Source organism: Mustela nivalis (assembly GCF_964662115.1).
Source record: "Mustela nivalis genome assembly, chromosome: 14".
Lineage (NCBI taxonomy): Eukaryota > Metazoa > Chordata > Mammalia > Carnivora > Mustelidae > Mustela > Mustela nivalis.
This window is the reverse complement of record NC_139033.1, coordinates 80,032,703-80,047,625: the sequence shown is the minus strand read 5'-3', so window position 1 is coordinate 80,047,625 and position 14,923 is coordinate 80,032,703. Positions and strand designations below refer to the sequence as shown.

Sequence of the window (14,923 nt, the reverse complement as noted above, 5' to 3'; positions counted from 1 at the left end):
CAGGGTAGGGGAAGGTTTCTGTATGTCTCCTGTACTTGAATGCCTGTTTCCTTCCCCGTATTATGAAATTTCTCAGCTATGATTTGCTCAAATACACCTGCTCCCCCCCATTTCTTCTTCCTCTGGAACCCTAATTATTTTGCTATTGCTTTGCCTTATAGTATTGCTGATCTCTTGAATCTTCCCCTGGTGATCCAGTAGTTGCTTATCTCTCTTTTTCTCATTTTCTTTTTTCTCCATAATTTTATCTTTTATATCACTGATTCTCTCTTCTGCCTCATTTATCCTAACAGAGCCTTTTTTTTTTTTATTACATCTCAGTAATACAACCTGATTAGATTTTAGTTCTCTTATTTCTCCAGAAAGGGATCCTTTGGTGTTTTCTATGCTTTCTTCAAGTTCAGCTAATATCTTTATAATCATTATTCTGAATTCTAGCTCTGATATCTAATTGATATGCATATTAAGTCTCGGGAGTTAGTACTGCCTCTGGTTCTTTTATCTGGAGTATTTTTCTGTCTTGTCGTTTTGTCCAGATAAGAACAGATGAGTGAGGGAACCAAATACAAAAATATCAACCATGACCCCAGCAAAATATACATTAAACAAATCAGAAGAGATCAGAAATGAAGAAAAAAAAGAGAATATAATCAAACAGGTGGACAGAACAGAATAATACACTAGGTCCTGGGTGTATTTTGGTCTATTTGTTAGGAGAAACTAGATCCCAAAATTGTATAGAAAGAAAAAAACTTATATGTATACAAAAATAAAATTGAATACAATGAAAGGAAGCCAAAAATGAAGAATATGTATTTAAAATGTAAATATAAAAATGAAAATTAAAAAAGACTTAAAATATAAAAATGAAAATTAAAAACTTAAAAACAGAATTGATAAAATAACCTAGTTGAAAAGGAAAAAAAGAATATCTAAACTGAAATACTAAAAAGTCATGAGGGAAAAACACGAATTCTATACACTTGTTTTCTTCTAGCACTGGAGTTACATACTTTTGTGTTTGGTGAACTTGGTCTTAGCTGGGTGTTTCTGCTGGTCTTCTGGGGACAGGGCCTGTTGCCCTGATTCTCAAGTGTCTTTGCCCTGGGTGGAATCACACCCCTCTTGAGAGGGGGCCAGGCTAGGAATAAGCGGCTTCAAATTGCTCTATGTGACTTTTGTTCACTGAAGGCTTTCCATACCACTTTAGAGGATGAAAATGAAAATGGAGGCACTTCGATCTCCAGGCCTGGAGCTGAAAATTCGTGCCTCCCCATCTTCAGTGAGCCCTCAGGAGAAGCAGTCAGTCTTGTATCCCCGGTTTTCATCTGCACTCTGTGTTCACCCAGTCTGCAGCCAAGCGTTTCATCTCAGGTGCATGACCCCATTTGGAGTCTCCAAACTTTAGAGGGTCCTGCAGCTCCCACCTGCACCGGTCCTACCAGGGGAGCGAGGGAGTCTCACTGCAGTTCTTCTGTTTGGTGGGCCCTGCTCAGAGAGCAGTCTCTGGACCATGCTGGGGTTTGTGGTTTATGGCAACCCTGAATTGAAAGCCCACTCCTGGGATCGCTGATTGCAGCTGGCTGCCCCACTCCCAATACCTGGGAGCTCTGCCACACTCAGGCATATCTGTTCTTTCTGTGACCCCAGGGATCCTGAGACCACACTGTCCCATCTAGGATTCCACCCACTTTGCCAAGTTCTGATTTTGCGATTGGATGCTATATTTTCTAGTAGCTGGCTTATGGAGACTCCCTCCCACCATGGTCTATCTCCCATATATCACCTCGGGTTCACTTCTCCACACATCCTACCTTGCAGAAAGTGGTTTCATTTCAGTTTGTAGAGTTGGCAGCAGTTCTTTTCTTAGATCTCCAGCTGAGTTCGCAGGTCATTCTTGTGATTCCATATAGATTTTAGGAATTTTTTTAAATTTCTATAAAAAATGCCATTGGAATTTTGATAAGGTTTGCATTGAATCTGTAGATGGCTTTTGGTAGTATTGACATTTTAACAAGATTAATTTTTCCAGTCCATAAATATGGGATACCATTCCATTTATTTGTGTCTTCCTTGATTTATGAATGTCTTATAGTTTCCAAAATAGAGATCTTTTACCTCTTTGGTTAAATTTATTCCTAAGTACTTTGTTGTTTTTGATGCTATTATAAATGGGATCAGTTTATTTATTTTTTTCAGATAATTCGTTGTTGGTATTAGAAAATTCATTGTAAGGATATAGAAATGCTATTGATTTTGTGTGTTAATGTTATGTCCTGTAACTTTACTGAATTTGTTGATTAGTTCTAACAGTTTTTGGGGGGTTTTTTTGTTTGTTTGTTTGTTTGTTTTTGGTTGAGACTTTAGGATTTTCTATATATAAAATCAGGGAATTTGCAAATAGAAACAATTTTATTACTTCCTTTTTAATTCTTTTTTCTTTTTTTTAAGATTTATGTTTTTGAGAGAGAGAGAGAACATGAGCTGGAAGGGCAGAGGGAGAGGGAGAGAGAGTCTCAAGCAGACTCTGAGCTCAGCACAGAAACTGACATGGGGCTCAATCCCACAACTCTTTGAGATCATGACCTGAACTGAAATTGAGTCAGATGCTCAACTGAGCATACCCTTCTTTTCCAATTCTAGTAACTTTTATTTCTTTTTCTTGCCTGACTGCTCTTGATAAGGCTTCCAGTATTATGTTGAATAGAAGTAGTGAGAGTATTTAATTTGCTCGTGTTGGACCATCCTTGCATCACAGGGATAAATCCCATTTGATCATGAAGAATGATCCTTTTAGTGCTGCTGAATTCATTTGTTCATATCTTGAGAATTTTTGCATCTCTGTTCACCAGGGATATTGGCCTATAATTTTATTTTCTATTGGTGTCCTTATTTGGCTTTGGTATTAGGCTAATGCTGGCCTTATAAAATAAGTTTGGGAGTATTCCCTCATCTTCAATGTTTTTGGAAGACTTTGAGAAGAATTGGGATTAATTCCTTAAATGTTTGGTAAAATTCATTACTGAAGCCATCTGGTCCTGGGCTTTGCTTTGTTGGGACATTTTTGATAACTGATTCAATCTCCTTACTAATAATAGGTCTGTTCAGATTTTCTGTTTCTTCCTGATTTAGTCTTAGTAGTTTGTATATTTCTAAGAATTTTTCCATTTCTCCCAGGTTGTCCAATTTGTTGTCATGCAGTTGCTCATAAGAGCTCATAGTCTCTTATGGGTGCTAGAATTTCTGTAGTATCTGTTTCCCTTCTCATTTATAATTCTGCAATTTTGTTGATTTGGTCTTTCTCTTTCTTCCTTGGTTTGTCAATTTTGTTTATCTCTTCAAAGAGCCAACTTTAGTTTGGTTAATCTTTTCTATTGTTTTTAAATTTTCTGTTTTGTTATTCCTGCTCTGATTTTTATTATTTCCTTCTTTCAGTTAACTTTGGGGTCAGTTTATTCTTTTTATAGTTCCTTAAGGCATAGAGATAGATTGTTTATTAATATGGATGTTTATTGCTATGAATGTCCCTGTAAGAACTGCTTTTGCTGCATCCTATAGATTCTGTTATTTTGTGTTTCCATTTTTGTTTATCTCAAGAAACTTCTATTTCCCCTTTTAATTTACTCTGGTACCTGTTTCTTTCACTGGCATTTTAAGCTGTAGGAGTGAGTGTAGACAGCATTCTAAGATAAAGCACTGTCTACAAGTCTGTAGTAATTGGCCAGATGTTTTTTAATTAAATCTAGAATATGGATGTTATAACAATAGCAGCTCCTTTCATTGAGGGCCCCACATGGCAAGCACAACTCTGTCCTCCAGTCTTTCCATGGGTGTTCTATTGGACAGGTAACATGTAAAAGCAACAGCCCATCAGGGAGATTAATTTGAGGTAAAGCTAATATTTGAACCACCCAGGTCTGTAGGTTCCAAAATCTGTATGGCCCTTTAATTGTAAGTAGGAGATCTTAATGGAAGTGGGACAGATGCCAAATCATCTTAGAATCCATGCCAAAGATGGGAGTGACTAATGGTGCCCTCACTCAGGTAACAGAGCTGCAGCAAGTGAGGAGGGGTTGGGGTCACTTGGCCCACACATTAGGGGAGATGGACCTTTGTACTCTGGCTTTAAAGCATGCTTACTCTATTTGCTAGTGAGGCTTGCTAGAACCTGTGGTGCTTATAGATGCATGGTAACAGTAGCCACAGTATAACTCTAAATGCAGATGGCTTTGTAAACAGGTTAAATTACACAGGGGCTACTATATACAGCTATCTGCAAATACATATACCAGCTTCCTGGTAAGTCCTTTTGAAAGCCTACATTTCAGTCACCACTATGCTGTGTTAGAATGATTAAAACTGTAGCTTTGGCATGTCTGAGTTTTTAGAAAATTGTGTAAAGTAGGGCAAGTGAGGTTTGTAAAAGCTTAAGTCTGAACAGAAACATGATGTTAAGACAAAGAACTTCACAAGTGCAAAGTTTTTACTTTGGGGCTGCTATTTTAAAACAAACATTCGAATTAGAATCCAAAGCAAAACAGCATAATGAGCAATCTAATTATGATGTTCTAAGGAACAGACTCATAATAGAATGGTATGTGCAAGTGTCATCATGGAGAGTCACAAATCCAGCATCTTATTTCAAGGCTCACTATGAGTGGATCTCTGGAAGAGGATGCCCTGTGTTTCCAAATGTTCTCCTAAGGGGGCAGGAAGCAGGTGGCTAGAGGAGTGTGATCTTCAGCGAGCAGCCCTGCTGTCTCACAAACAAGATAATAACCAGAGGAAATTGATCAAAGGAAGTCAGAGATGGGAGTTTGGGGACTCGGCAGGCATGTTTTGGCGGCCCTGAAGTACTGTGTCCCCCAGGTTGGGACACAAGGAAGCACAGGCAGAAGAGAGGTCTTCATTAAGGAGGGGTGATTTGGGGGTCCATTCACGTCCTGTGCTGAGTGTAAGCCTATTTGGGAAAATGGCGGGTCCAGAACTGGGCCGGCCTCTCCCCTGCCAGCAGCCCCTGGATCTTGGAAGGCCCCTTCCAAGAGTGTCATTTCAGCTCCAGATAGGAGGAATAACTCCTACGCATGCTGGCAGCTTCCAGACATCAGTTGTCTGGGTTTTTCTGCCCCAGCACTTCTCCCCAAGTCTTCAGTTTGTTCCTTCCCAGGATGTCTGGGAAGATAATCCCAAAGGACAACCCTCCACACTGGAGATTGTTGTCCCCGCTACCCCTCCTTCTTGGCCGCATCCTGAGCCCCGATTGCCTACAGTGGGAATCTGAACACCTTTGCCGGTCTCCTCTCTCATTACCCACTTCATCCTCTGGGAACAGCTCCCAGGCAAGCTACCTGCATGGAGATTCTCTTATCAGCTTTTGCTTTTGGGTAACATGGAGACAGTTACCAAGGGGTGCTTGGTATAGATTCCTTGTGGCAGAGGGGGGATAGGGGTAGGGAGCTGTATCTTTGCAGACTCCAGGGTTTACTGAACAGGATCAAGGAAGCATCTCAAGCCCTGAACCCCCTCATTCCTGTGTAGAACTCTCTCCATGAGGAAAGTATTTGGGGGATATTCTGTAGTATTTCTTAAATGATCTACTGAATAAGAGATTAGAGAATTTATTCCAGAGCATAGTATGATCTATGAGTAACTATTTGCTGTTTTAAGGAAGAAATTCTTTTCTTATAGCTGTTTTCCTCCTTACACTTTTTACTCTCCTTTCCAAAACAATTTTAAATAAATTAATTCAGGGGCGCCTGGGTGGCTGAGTCGATTACACATCCAACTCTTAATTTTGGCTCAGGTCGTGGTCTCGGGGTCCTGAGATGGAGCCTCATGTCAGGCGGGCATGGAGCCTGCTTCAGATTCTCCCTCTCCTCCCCCTCCCCCTCTCCATCTCTCAAAAAAAATTTTTTTTGAAAGTCTGAAATGGGTGTTATTACCAACAATGATTTATATGGCATTTTTAAGATTTCAGTTTCCAAAGTTCACTTGTTTCTGAAGTTCATTACATAGACATGCAAAAGTAACTGCTTTTTGTAATCATGCTCAGTTCACTTATTCCAGTAATTTGGTAGATGGTGTGAGGTTTTGTGCATACACGGTTATGTTATCTGTGAATCTGTGTATGTAATTAGAGCTTAGAGATACTATTCTAATCTCTCAATGAAGTAAATTTAGAGTTTTTTTGCTACATGATCACCTCTAATGCCGAGGATCTTCTTAAACCTCTGAGGCATCTCTCTCCTGGCTGAACAGTTCCCATTGCTGGAAGTCTTTTTTTTTTTTTTTTTTTTAATGTTCAGTTAGCCAGCATATGATACAACATTAGTCTTTAATGTAGTGTTTCAATGGTTCATTAGTTGTGTGTAACACCCAGTGCTCACCACCGCACAAGCCCTCCTTGATACCCATCACCTGGTTACCCCATCCCCCCCCCCCCCACGGCCCTCCCCTCTGAAACCCTCAGTTTAGTTCCTGGAGTGCAAGTCTTTCATGGTTTGTCTCCCTCTCTGATTTCTGTGCCTTCAGATTTCCCTCCCTTCCTCTGTGGTCCTCCATGCTATTCCTTATGTTCCACTATAAGGGAAACCATCTGATAATTGTTTCTCTGCTTGACTCATTTCACTCAGCAGAATCCCCTCCAGTTCCATCCATGTTGATGCAAATGGTAGGTATTCATCCTCTCTGATGGCTGAGTAATATTTCATTGTATATATGGACCACATCTTCTTTATCCATTTGTCTGATGAAGGGCATCTTGGCTCCTTCCACAGTTTGGCTATTGTGGACCCATTGCTAGAAATCTTGTTCATGTTTTGGGCTCAGCTGGTTTCTGTTTCTCTGACAGCCATCCTAAAACTGGGAGACAGCTACACATCCCTCGGGCACCTCGGCTCAAGTGAAGCCGTTCTCAGTGGTTCCTCCCACGATGAGACCTGTGGACAACACCTGAACATTTCTATGTAGAACCTGGGCTTGAGGAAAGGTTAGCTAAGAAACCCTAAGAATAGTGTTTCTTTGGGACTGGATTTTAAAACACATGTCGTTTCCCCCACCCTCACATATGTGCTTTGTTTTTTAAAGATTGCAAAAAAGAAAAACAGGAGACACATGTATATCACTGATTATTTTTAATGATTTTGTGCTATGGTTTGACCACAGCAATAAGAACAAGCAGAAAAAGCTGATTTCATAACTAACAAACAGCACTTAGAGCAACATCTTTCTTTAAAAGTATTGCAATTACAGACCTTAGGCCTAAGAACTACATCACCATTGCTCAGTTAAAAGAGGCAGATACACAAAAGTTGGAAATATTTCTCTGTATATAGCTGGGAATTATGTTGAAAGTAAGCACAAATGGCTGTTACAGACTTTAATAACTTCTGGTTATCAGAGCTCTCATGAGCTACTGAAAAGCTCGCATACAGTTGTACTTTTTAGTTGGCTTCTTTATAATAAAAATTAAATGAACTAAATGCTATGAATAGTCTTGTACACATTTAAAAATAGCTTTCCAGTAGACAAAGACAATTAGAAAATGTGATTTTTGAAAGCCATGAAATGAAAAATAGCAATATACCAACAAGCACATTAAGGTGAACCAGTATCATTAACAGCAAAGTTTAAGCCTCAGTTCTGTAGAAAGGAAGCAATGGTGTGGGAACACACTTTAGTACCTCTGAGTCTAGAACATTCTCTGATGACACTCATCCTCAAACAGTTCTCCCAAGAGATGGAACCTGGAAGGGTGGGAGTGTTGCTCCTGAGAGCAGAGAGCCTTGACTCCTCATGCCAAACCAGAACCATAAGGAGCCCCCACAGTTCATGAGGGGAGCCGAGGGTGGGGGCTGGATGGGACATAGCCTCTCCCCACCAAGATAACTATCTTGTCACGCCTTTTCAGAACAGTGAGAGAAGGGGTGACTTTTCATTCTTCAGCATTAAGAGTTGCATTGTAGAGGTGTTTTCAATGTAAGGATAATCTGTAATCGTCTGCTCTCTGGAGGATAAGGGCATGGTTCTTTTGTGATTTTCAAAATCAGAACATAACACCACAGAGCAAAGAAAAAACGTGGATTTTACTAGAATTAATATCCTCTGGTGACACAATAGAGTGGAAATATGGATCAGATGGGCAAAATTTCACTGACTGCCTTTATGGACAACACTGGAAAGAATGAACATGCCCATGACTCAACTGTGGTTTTGGTGAAGACATGATAGGCTTTTTCCTTTTTTAGTATTAGAATATTTGAAGATAAAGGCAGAGGTCACAAAGGACACTGAGCTGGAAGGATAGATGTGTAAGAGGTGCGAAAGAACAGGCGACGAAAAACATAATCCCTAACGGCTGGCAAATCCTAGCTTATCAAGATCACCCCGAGACACCAACAGGAATGGATAAAAGATTCTTCACTTGACTGACCGATAGCTAGTTCTCTGTGAATGATAACCCAAAACAGAAGTTTTGCTAAGAGTGGGGTCATCTCCTAAGTGGATTTGTTTTTCCTGAGATACTCTTGCCCTACACACGCGTACCTTCATTGGCTCCACAACTTTAGTTTGTCAAAGGAAAAGGCACAGAGAGACTAGGGACACAGATGGCTCTGAAAGCCTCTGTACTGACCAAAGTCCTCTGCTGCTGGCCAATTTCCTGAACTTGGGCATCATTTCTATAATTTTAACAAAGTACGCACTTTTCACTGGGGCCTGACCTCTCCGGTCTTCTACAACGTGAGATATCTTCTCATAAAGCAAATTCAAAAGACACTTTTTTTTTTTCCTGACTCTAACACTGGTCCAACTGAGCCTTACTAAAGAGATGAAAATGAGAAGCATCTAGTGGCAACCAAAAAGCTGTGGGATTCTTTTTGAATTATTTTTTAAAGGGTTTTCACAGCAAAGATGCAACTCTCACTTGCTATACATATGCTGGTCATAAACAGTGGCTTGTTTGTTCAGACTTCTTTCCCTTGTGTTATAATATTGATATTTAATAGGAAAATAAACTACATAGACTTTTATCTGTATGCATCCATTTGCAAATTTCCTTACAAAAGAGGACAAAGCACATAGGCATTCACAAATTCTATGCCATTTCTGTTAAAATCAGTATCTATACATTATATTACAATATTAACAATTTTTTGTTCTACCCATTGGGTAGGATATGTGCATAATATATTCAAGTTATATACAGCACCTTACAAATAAAAAGAGAAGACGGACAACTGAAAAAGCACCATTGTAAGTGAGGCACAACAAAGGTGGGAGCAGAGTGCGGCGGTGGGGGGCTCGGTTCCTGGGTCTGCTGAAGTCAGCAAGAGACCCCGTGGGGGCTTCAAAGCCACCAGCATGCAGAGCTCTTTGGAACGCCAAGGGCGACGCGACATGCGAGTAGTGCGTCCATTACCCCCCCCCTCCCCCCGCCCACTGCACACAAACAAGCACACGCAGAGAAAGGGAAGAGGATCAGAGGAAGGCAGCGCTTTCTTAGCAAGGCATTCTGACTCATACACACCAGCTTCCCGATGCAGCTGGTCTGGAAAGCAGCAGCAGCAAACGACCGTCTAACCCTGGCAGTCAATTACAAACTTGAACTACGTGAAAGACGCAGTACTTTGGGTAGTAATATCACCTCGGCTGAGATCTTGGTTCCTGAAAAATGTAGGTTATGTCGAGGCAGGAGGATTTTGCAAGGTCCTCTGGCCGGCCTCTGGCAGCTGGCCCCAGTGAGGGGAGCCTGCAAAGCTGCCGAGACTAGCTTTTGTAGTCTGGGGCGAAAGCTATTTCTTCATCTGTGACTGGTGGGCACTGGTGGACACCGTGTTGCTCACACTGAGGAAGGGAGATGTGCCAGCCCGTCACCCAATCATGTCATTTTATTTAGGTTCACCAAGGCCAAGGTAATCTGGGTGAACATCAGCAGAATGGAGTCTGCATCTGGCCCTTTCACTAGGATTGGGCCCTGGTATAGAGGGGAAGTGGCCTTGGGGGGCATGTCACCATACAAAGGCTTGGTGCCAAGCATGGGTCTATGTCTTTAGTCACAGACAAAACCAAAAAGTTAACAAAAACCAAGTGTTCTTCCCAGTTCTCCCCGCTCCTTTTGCATACTGCTGAACTTTGGAAATCTGAAGAGAAATGAATGGTATATGAGACAATATGCATTTAACGGTGCTGCTTTACATAGCAAACTTCTAGCAGGAGTCCCAGCCTAGCTAACACCAGACGGAAGCTGCAGGCAGGGAGCATGTGGGGGAGCAGCCCCCAGCCTGGCCCCTGAGCACCCCAGCAGGAACCTTCTACAGGCACTCCCTAGTCAGCAAAGCAACTAGATAGATGGTGCAGGAGGGCCCTGTCCAGGGGGGCAACTCTGCTTCTGAGGGGAAGGCTGTGATTTGGCCGGCTTCTTCTAGGTCAGAGCAGTTTTCTAGCAGTGCATGCTATCTGAGTTCTCATTCTAATGAACATAGAATAAAGGTGAAGAAGATCAAAGGAAGAAGTTCAGAAGCCTAAGGCATGCTCATCTGTGCACCACATTCCTACGCCAGTGCTTCTGAAGGCCTTCCAGGCTACTATCAGCCCCTGTCCTCTCCGAAGAGTTTGAGCTAAAATCAGCAGATAAATGTGAAGTCCTCGTGACAGGTCTTTTTAAGTTTTCAATGCTCTCTTCGGCTATCTTGAAATTTCTTAGGGGCTGTGTGTCCACAAGTGTATGTGATGGGGAAAGATGGAGTGCATGCTTGTCAAACTCCTTAACACTAAATTTTGGTCAGGGACACAAAGAACAGAGCAACGTTTACTTAATTACACAGTTTGTTTAGGAAAACCTCATTTGTACTAAGGACTGCTTTGGCGACTGAAGAACACAGACCTTCTGAAAAAGCAAATACACCCCTGAAGACTTTGTTCCTAGAAATCGGATTCAACATACCCTGGGTTTTATGCTCCTGGAAGTCTGGGGACAGCAGCTGGATGTCACAGCTGGTTCCCGGAGAGCACTATCTCCCCACCCACTGTTCTTTTGAACAATGCAATCCTTTAACACCCTTCTGAAATAATAAACCCACCATGGATTGCCTACATCACAGGCTCCCCATCCAGACCTTCGGATCTCCTAAGCATGTGGGCTTCTTGAAGTTTGGGCCCCCGTACAAGCTGCCTCCTCACATCACCCCTTGTCCCTCACCCAGCCAGCAAGGGGGTAATGTGGTATGAATAAGGCAACCACACCTTTCAAGAAGCTGTGGATCTAAATCACCTTTTCCCCATGTCAAAGGAAATGGACTATTAATTCAACTCATGACCTTGGCTTTCAAACGAATTCATCACAGAGGTCCAGCCCCAAAGACCATCAAGTCATGGTTTGCTAGGTCTGTGTCTTTAAATAACTATATAACTCAAAGGGCAATTCTCTAGGGGCCCAATAGGAAGAACCTCTTTTGAAGGACGATTCAAGTTACTGGAATTAAATAATTGCTTTGCCAAATTATTGTGAACATCTGGAAAACATTCATAAACTTAAAAGGTGACTAAGGAATTTACCAGTTTGTGACCATAGCTCATTCTTGCAGTAGGTAGGAAAAGGATTGTGCAACCATTTTGAGGAAGAGCTACAATATGGCGGGTTCACCACTGAGGTTTGGAATGATGATTAAGCTTCTCCTTTTGCATTTGACGGGACACTTAACCTACCCTGAGCCCCCACCTGTGGGGTCCTGACTGGGTCAGGTGCTAACATTCCCTTGCACAGTGAGGTAAGGTTCATGCCAAGGGGATGCCCAGCTTCCTTAAGCACGGGCCTGTAATCCAGGCAGTGAGCTGAGCCACAGGAGGGCCTAGGGCACAGGAGAGGCAGGCTCTGGGTCCAGAGAGGAAGTCTGGGTCCAGGCTCCCAGGGATCTGTCTAGTCTCGGGGTCCCAGAGGCAGCCCCAGAACAAAATACACCTCCAAACAGGGTCTGAGGCCTGAGTGGCAACTGCTGCCCATCTTTTCTCTCTCTCCTTTTAAGAGAGACTAGATCTGTGGAGGTTACTGTGTGAAATGGATGAGTCTAATGGAAATTACAATCCTCAAAACAAAACAAAAACCAGCCACCTACTGACCGAGAGAAGTAGCAGAAAGGAGCCACGGACAGGACTTGCCATTCAGAACATTCTCCAGCTCTTAGCCCACAGCACAAAGTCACCTCCCTGAGAAACCACCCCAGAGACCCACAGACAGACACAAACACACATGTGCCAATTCAGCAATGAAAACCGCAGAGATCAGTCACTGAGCTATATCATTCCAAATTCACTGTTTTACATGCAGAGGCCAAAGGGGACAAGCCCTCCCATGGCCTGGTGCTGGCCAAACCCACAGGCTGTGGCTGTCACATGGATCAGATGCTGGCTTCCACACAAGGAAGTTACCTATTCTACATAAGAGCAAATGTTTGTAAATATCACGAATAGTGAAGCTGAGACTAGCGATATTTAAAATGAGCTCTCTGGTTGCATTGAACTACGTGTTGTGCTTTTTCTCCTGTGTGCTTACAGTCACTCCCCCCGCCCTGCACCTTTGGGTAACCACTGGGGGGTTGGAGGCTGAGGAAGCTCTCCCCAGGAGCCAGGATGGGTTCTGAGTACCGCATTCCTCCAAGAGCCCAGTGCCACCAGCAGTGATGGGTAGCGTGAGTGGCCCCCGCCATGTGCTCTCACCCGCTCCAGGGGGCCTCCTGCGCGTGAAGATGCCCCTGGGGGCATCACCTGCACACTGTGGCCAGGTAGGCTGCCCCAGGGGGCCATTGGTGAGAGCCTCTTCCAGAGCCCTGACCAGCCGGCCAGGCCTGAACTGCACTACCTATCTAGAAAAGGAGAGAGAAAACGGAAATACACTGAGAAGTCACATATTCCAACAGTATTAAAAATAACCACCTTGCATTTTAAACAATTTATTGCGTAAAATAATGTATGTATCTGAGTATACTTCATGCTACAGTGAAAAAAAAAAAAACAAAACAAAAAAAAAAAAAACCCCCTCTAAATTACTGAAGAAACTGCTCCGCGGGAGGACGGGCAGGATTGCGTGATACCGGGTACATAAAATGCACATGTCAGGGTCAAAGTTAATCAAATATGCAGCCTAAGACTAGCAGAGGAACTCAGCAAGTCAGAAACGCTGGGATTTAGTCTTTCCTATCGTCCAATCCCAAAGTCTCCAGATGCTTCTGCGATGCACCACTATGTGAGCCAAACTCTTGCAACGGTAATGACCTCCTTGATTTAGGTAAGTTGGCATATGTTAGGCTATATCCCCAAACATCTTTTCTCGCGTGATTATGGGGAACACTCCGGGTATTCCTTGGGCCTAATAATAATCCACAGGTGAGAAGACAACATACAGAACTTCACATAGAACAGTCCCCTCATATATAAACATTTAGATAGTGCAACTTTAAAAAAAAACACATCATCACGACACAAATTAACTCCTTGCATTCATCTAACTTCTTCACTTTATACCTTGGCACACAAAACAGGGATTTTGAATCATATTTTTAAAACAAAATAAAAGTTCCACACCTTGGGAGAAAAAGCAAACTGGCCGATACTTCCCCACAATAATATATAATAATTCATCCTTTTTTATCAATTCATTATAAAACGGGCCATTCTGGCCTCTTTCTCTGCAAAGTCTCCTTTCATAATTAAATAAATCAAACACCTCTGTGGGTTTTATTTCATGATATCTTCCAAGCATCCCTTTCTCTGTGTTCCCAAGCCCGCCCTTGGTGAAAACCAGCACCCACCCCGTCCTGACGCCTGTCCCCAAATAAACACTGTTCGCGGTCAGACCGGATGGAAGTTTGTATTATTTCAGTCTAGTCTGCTTGCAATTCCCCTGAAAGGAATCAGAAACAAAGACCACGTTTGCACATTTGGTTTTACTTCGTTGTAGCACGTGAAACGGAACAACAGCGTGCCGGGGGGCGGAGGCAGTGCGGCCCTCCTCCCTCCTTGGTTTCTTCCTCCTCCTGCGCCGTCGTGGGGTCAGACTAGGTTCCCGGGCTTCCTGTCTTTGCCCTGGATGGGCAGCACTGTGCCCCCCGAGCTGTCCTGCTGAAACGGCAGTCTGCTCCCTCTGTGGGCGCCGCTGTGCTGGTGATGGAAGAAAGAGGCGCCCGGATAGTGGCCCATCACCTCGCTGTACGTCGGGGGCGGCCCCTCCATCCTCCCGTTACTGCTGCAGGTGCTGGCACTGATCCCCGAGTTGCTGCTCGGCGGACACGGGCCCCCACTGTACGCGGAAATGTCTATCAAATCGCTGTCGAATATGGTTCGGTTGGGCGGGGCCCTCACAGATTCTCGGTTGAGTTCCCTCTGCTGTTCAGGGTCCCTGAGCTGCAGGGCGCAGGGCCCCTGGTAAGGAGGCGGCTCCTCCCCATCAGATAGGGAGATGGTGGGCGGAAGGTCGATCTCATGCTGCACGTAGGGGTAGGTGGGCTGGAAACGGCTGAACCGGTCCCTCTGGATAAAGGATGGGGCCGTAAACCTGTCCCTGGACCTCGGGGCATACATGATCTGCAAGGGAAGGAGGACAGGGTTGAAGACATCCGTGGCACAATGACCACGAACCTGAGGGTATCAAGGAAATTCATGCACGGTCTGTGTTCTCAGCAGTTTGAAGACTTTTCACGCAGTCCTCAAAACAGGAAACAATGGGAATCGACGATTTCGGGGTGGGGGTGGGGGTGGGGGTGGGAGGTAGTTTTCTTATTCCTTGTGACTTACACCACTCACCTTGCCAAACTACAGGTAATCTAGGATGGCTCAACAGTGGAGCCAGTGGTTAACTGAAAATTTGGGTTTGATGGGAGTTACCGTGAACGCTATGTAAACATTTTCTGCTGGTTCCAGTGGAGTTCAACAG

At 43.5% G+C, this 14,923-nt stretch overlaps 1 protein-coding gene across 17 annotated transcripts in view; it reads right to left on the bottom strand.

Annotated features, from left to right (window-relative positions):
* Window positions 1-7,116: 7,116 nt before the first annotated feature.
* Window positions 7,117-14,923, bottom strand: part of LDLRAD4 (low density lipoprotein receptor class A domain containing 4) — a 413,486-nt gene continuing 405,679 nt past the window's right edge. For all 17 annotated transcript variants that reach the window (XM_082697585.1, XM_082697583.1, XM_082697576.1 and 14 more), the window contains one exon: window positions 7,117-14,574. In XM_082697585.1, coding sequence (XP_082553711.1) covers window positions 14,044-14,574 — 531 coding nt within the window. In that variant the 3' untranslated portion in view covers window positions 7,117-14,043. The remainder of the gene's footprint in view (window positions 14,575-14,923) is intronic.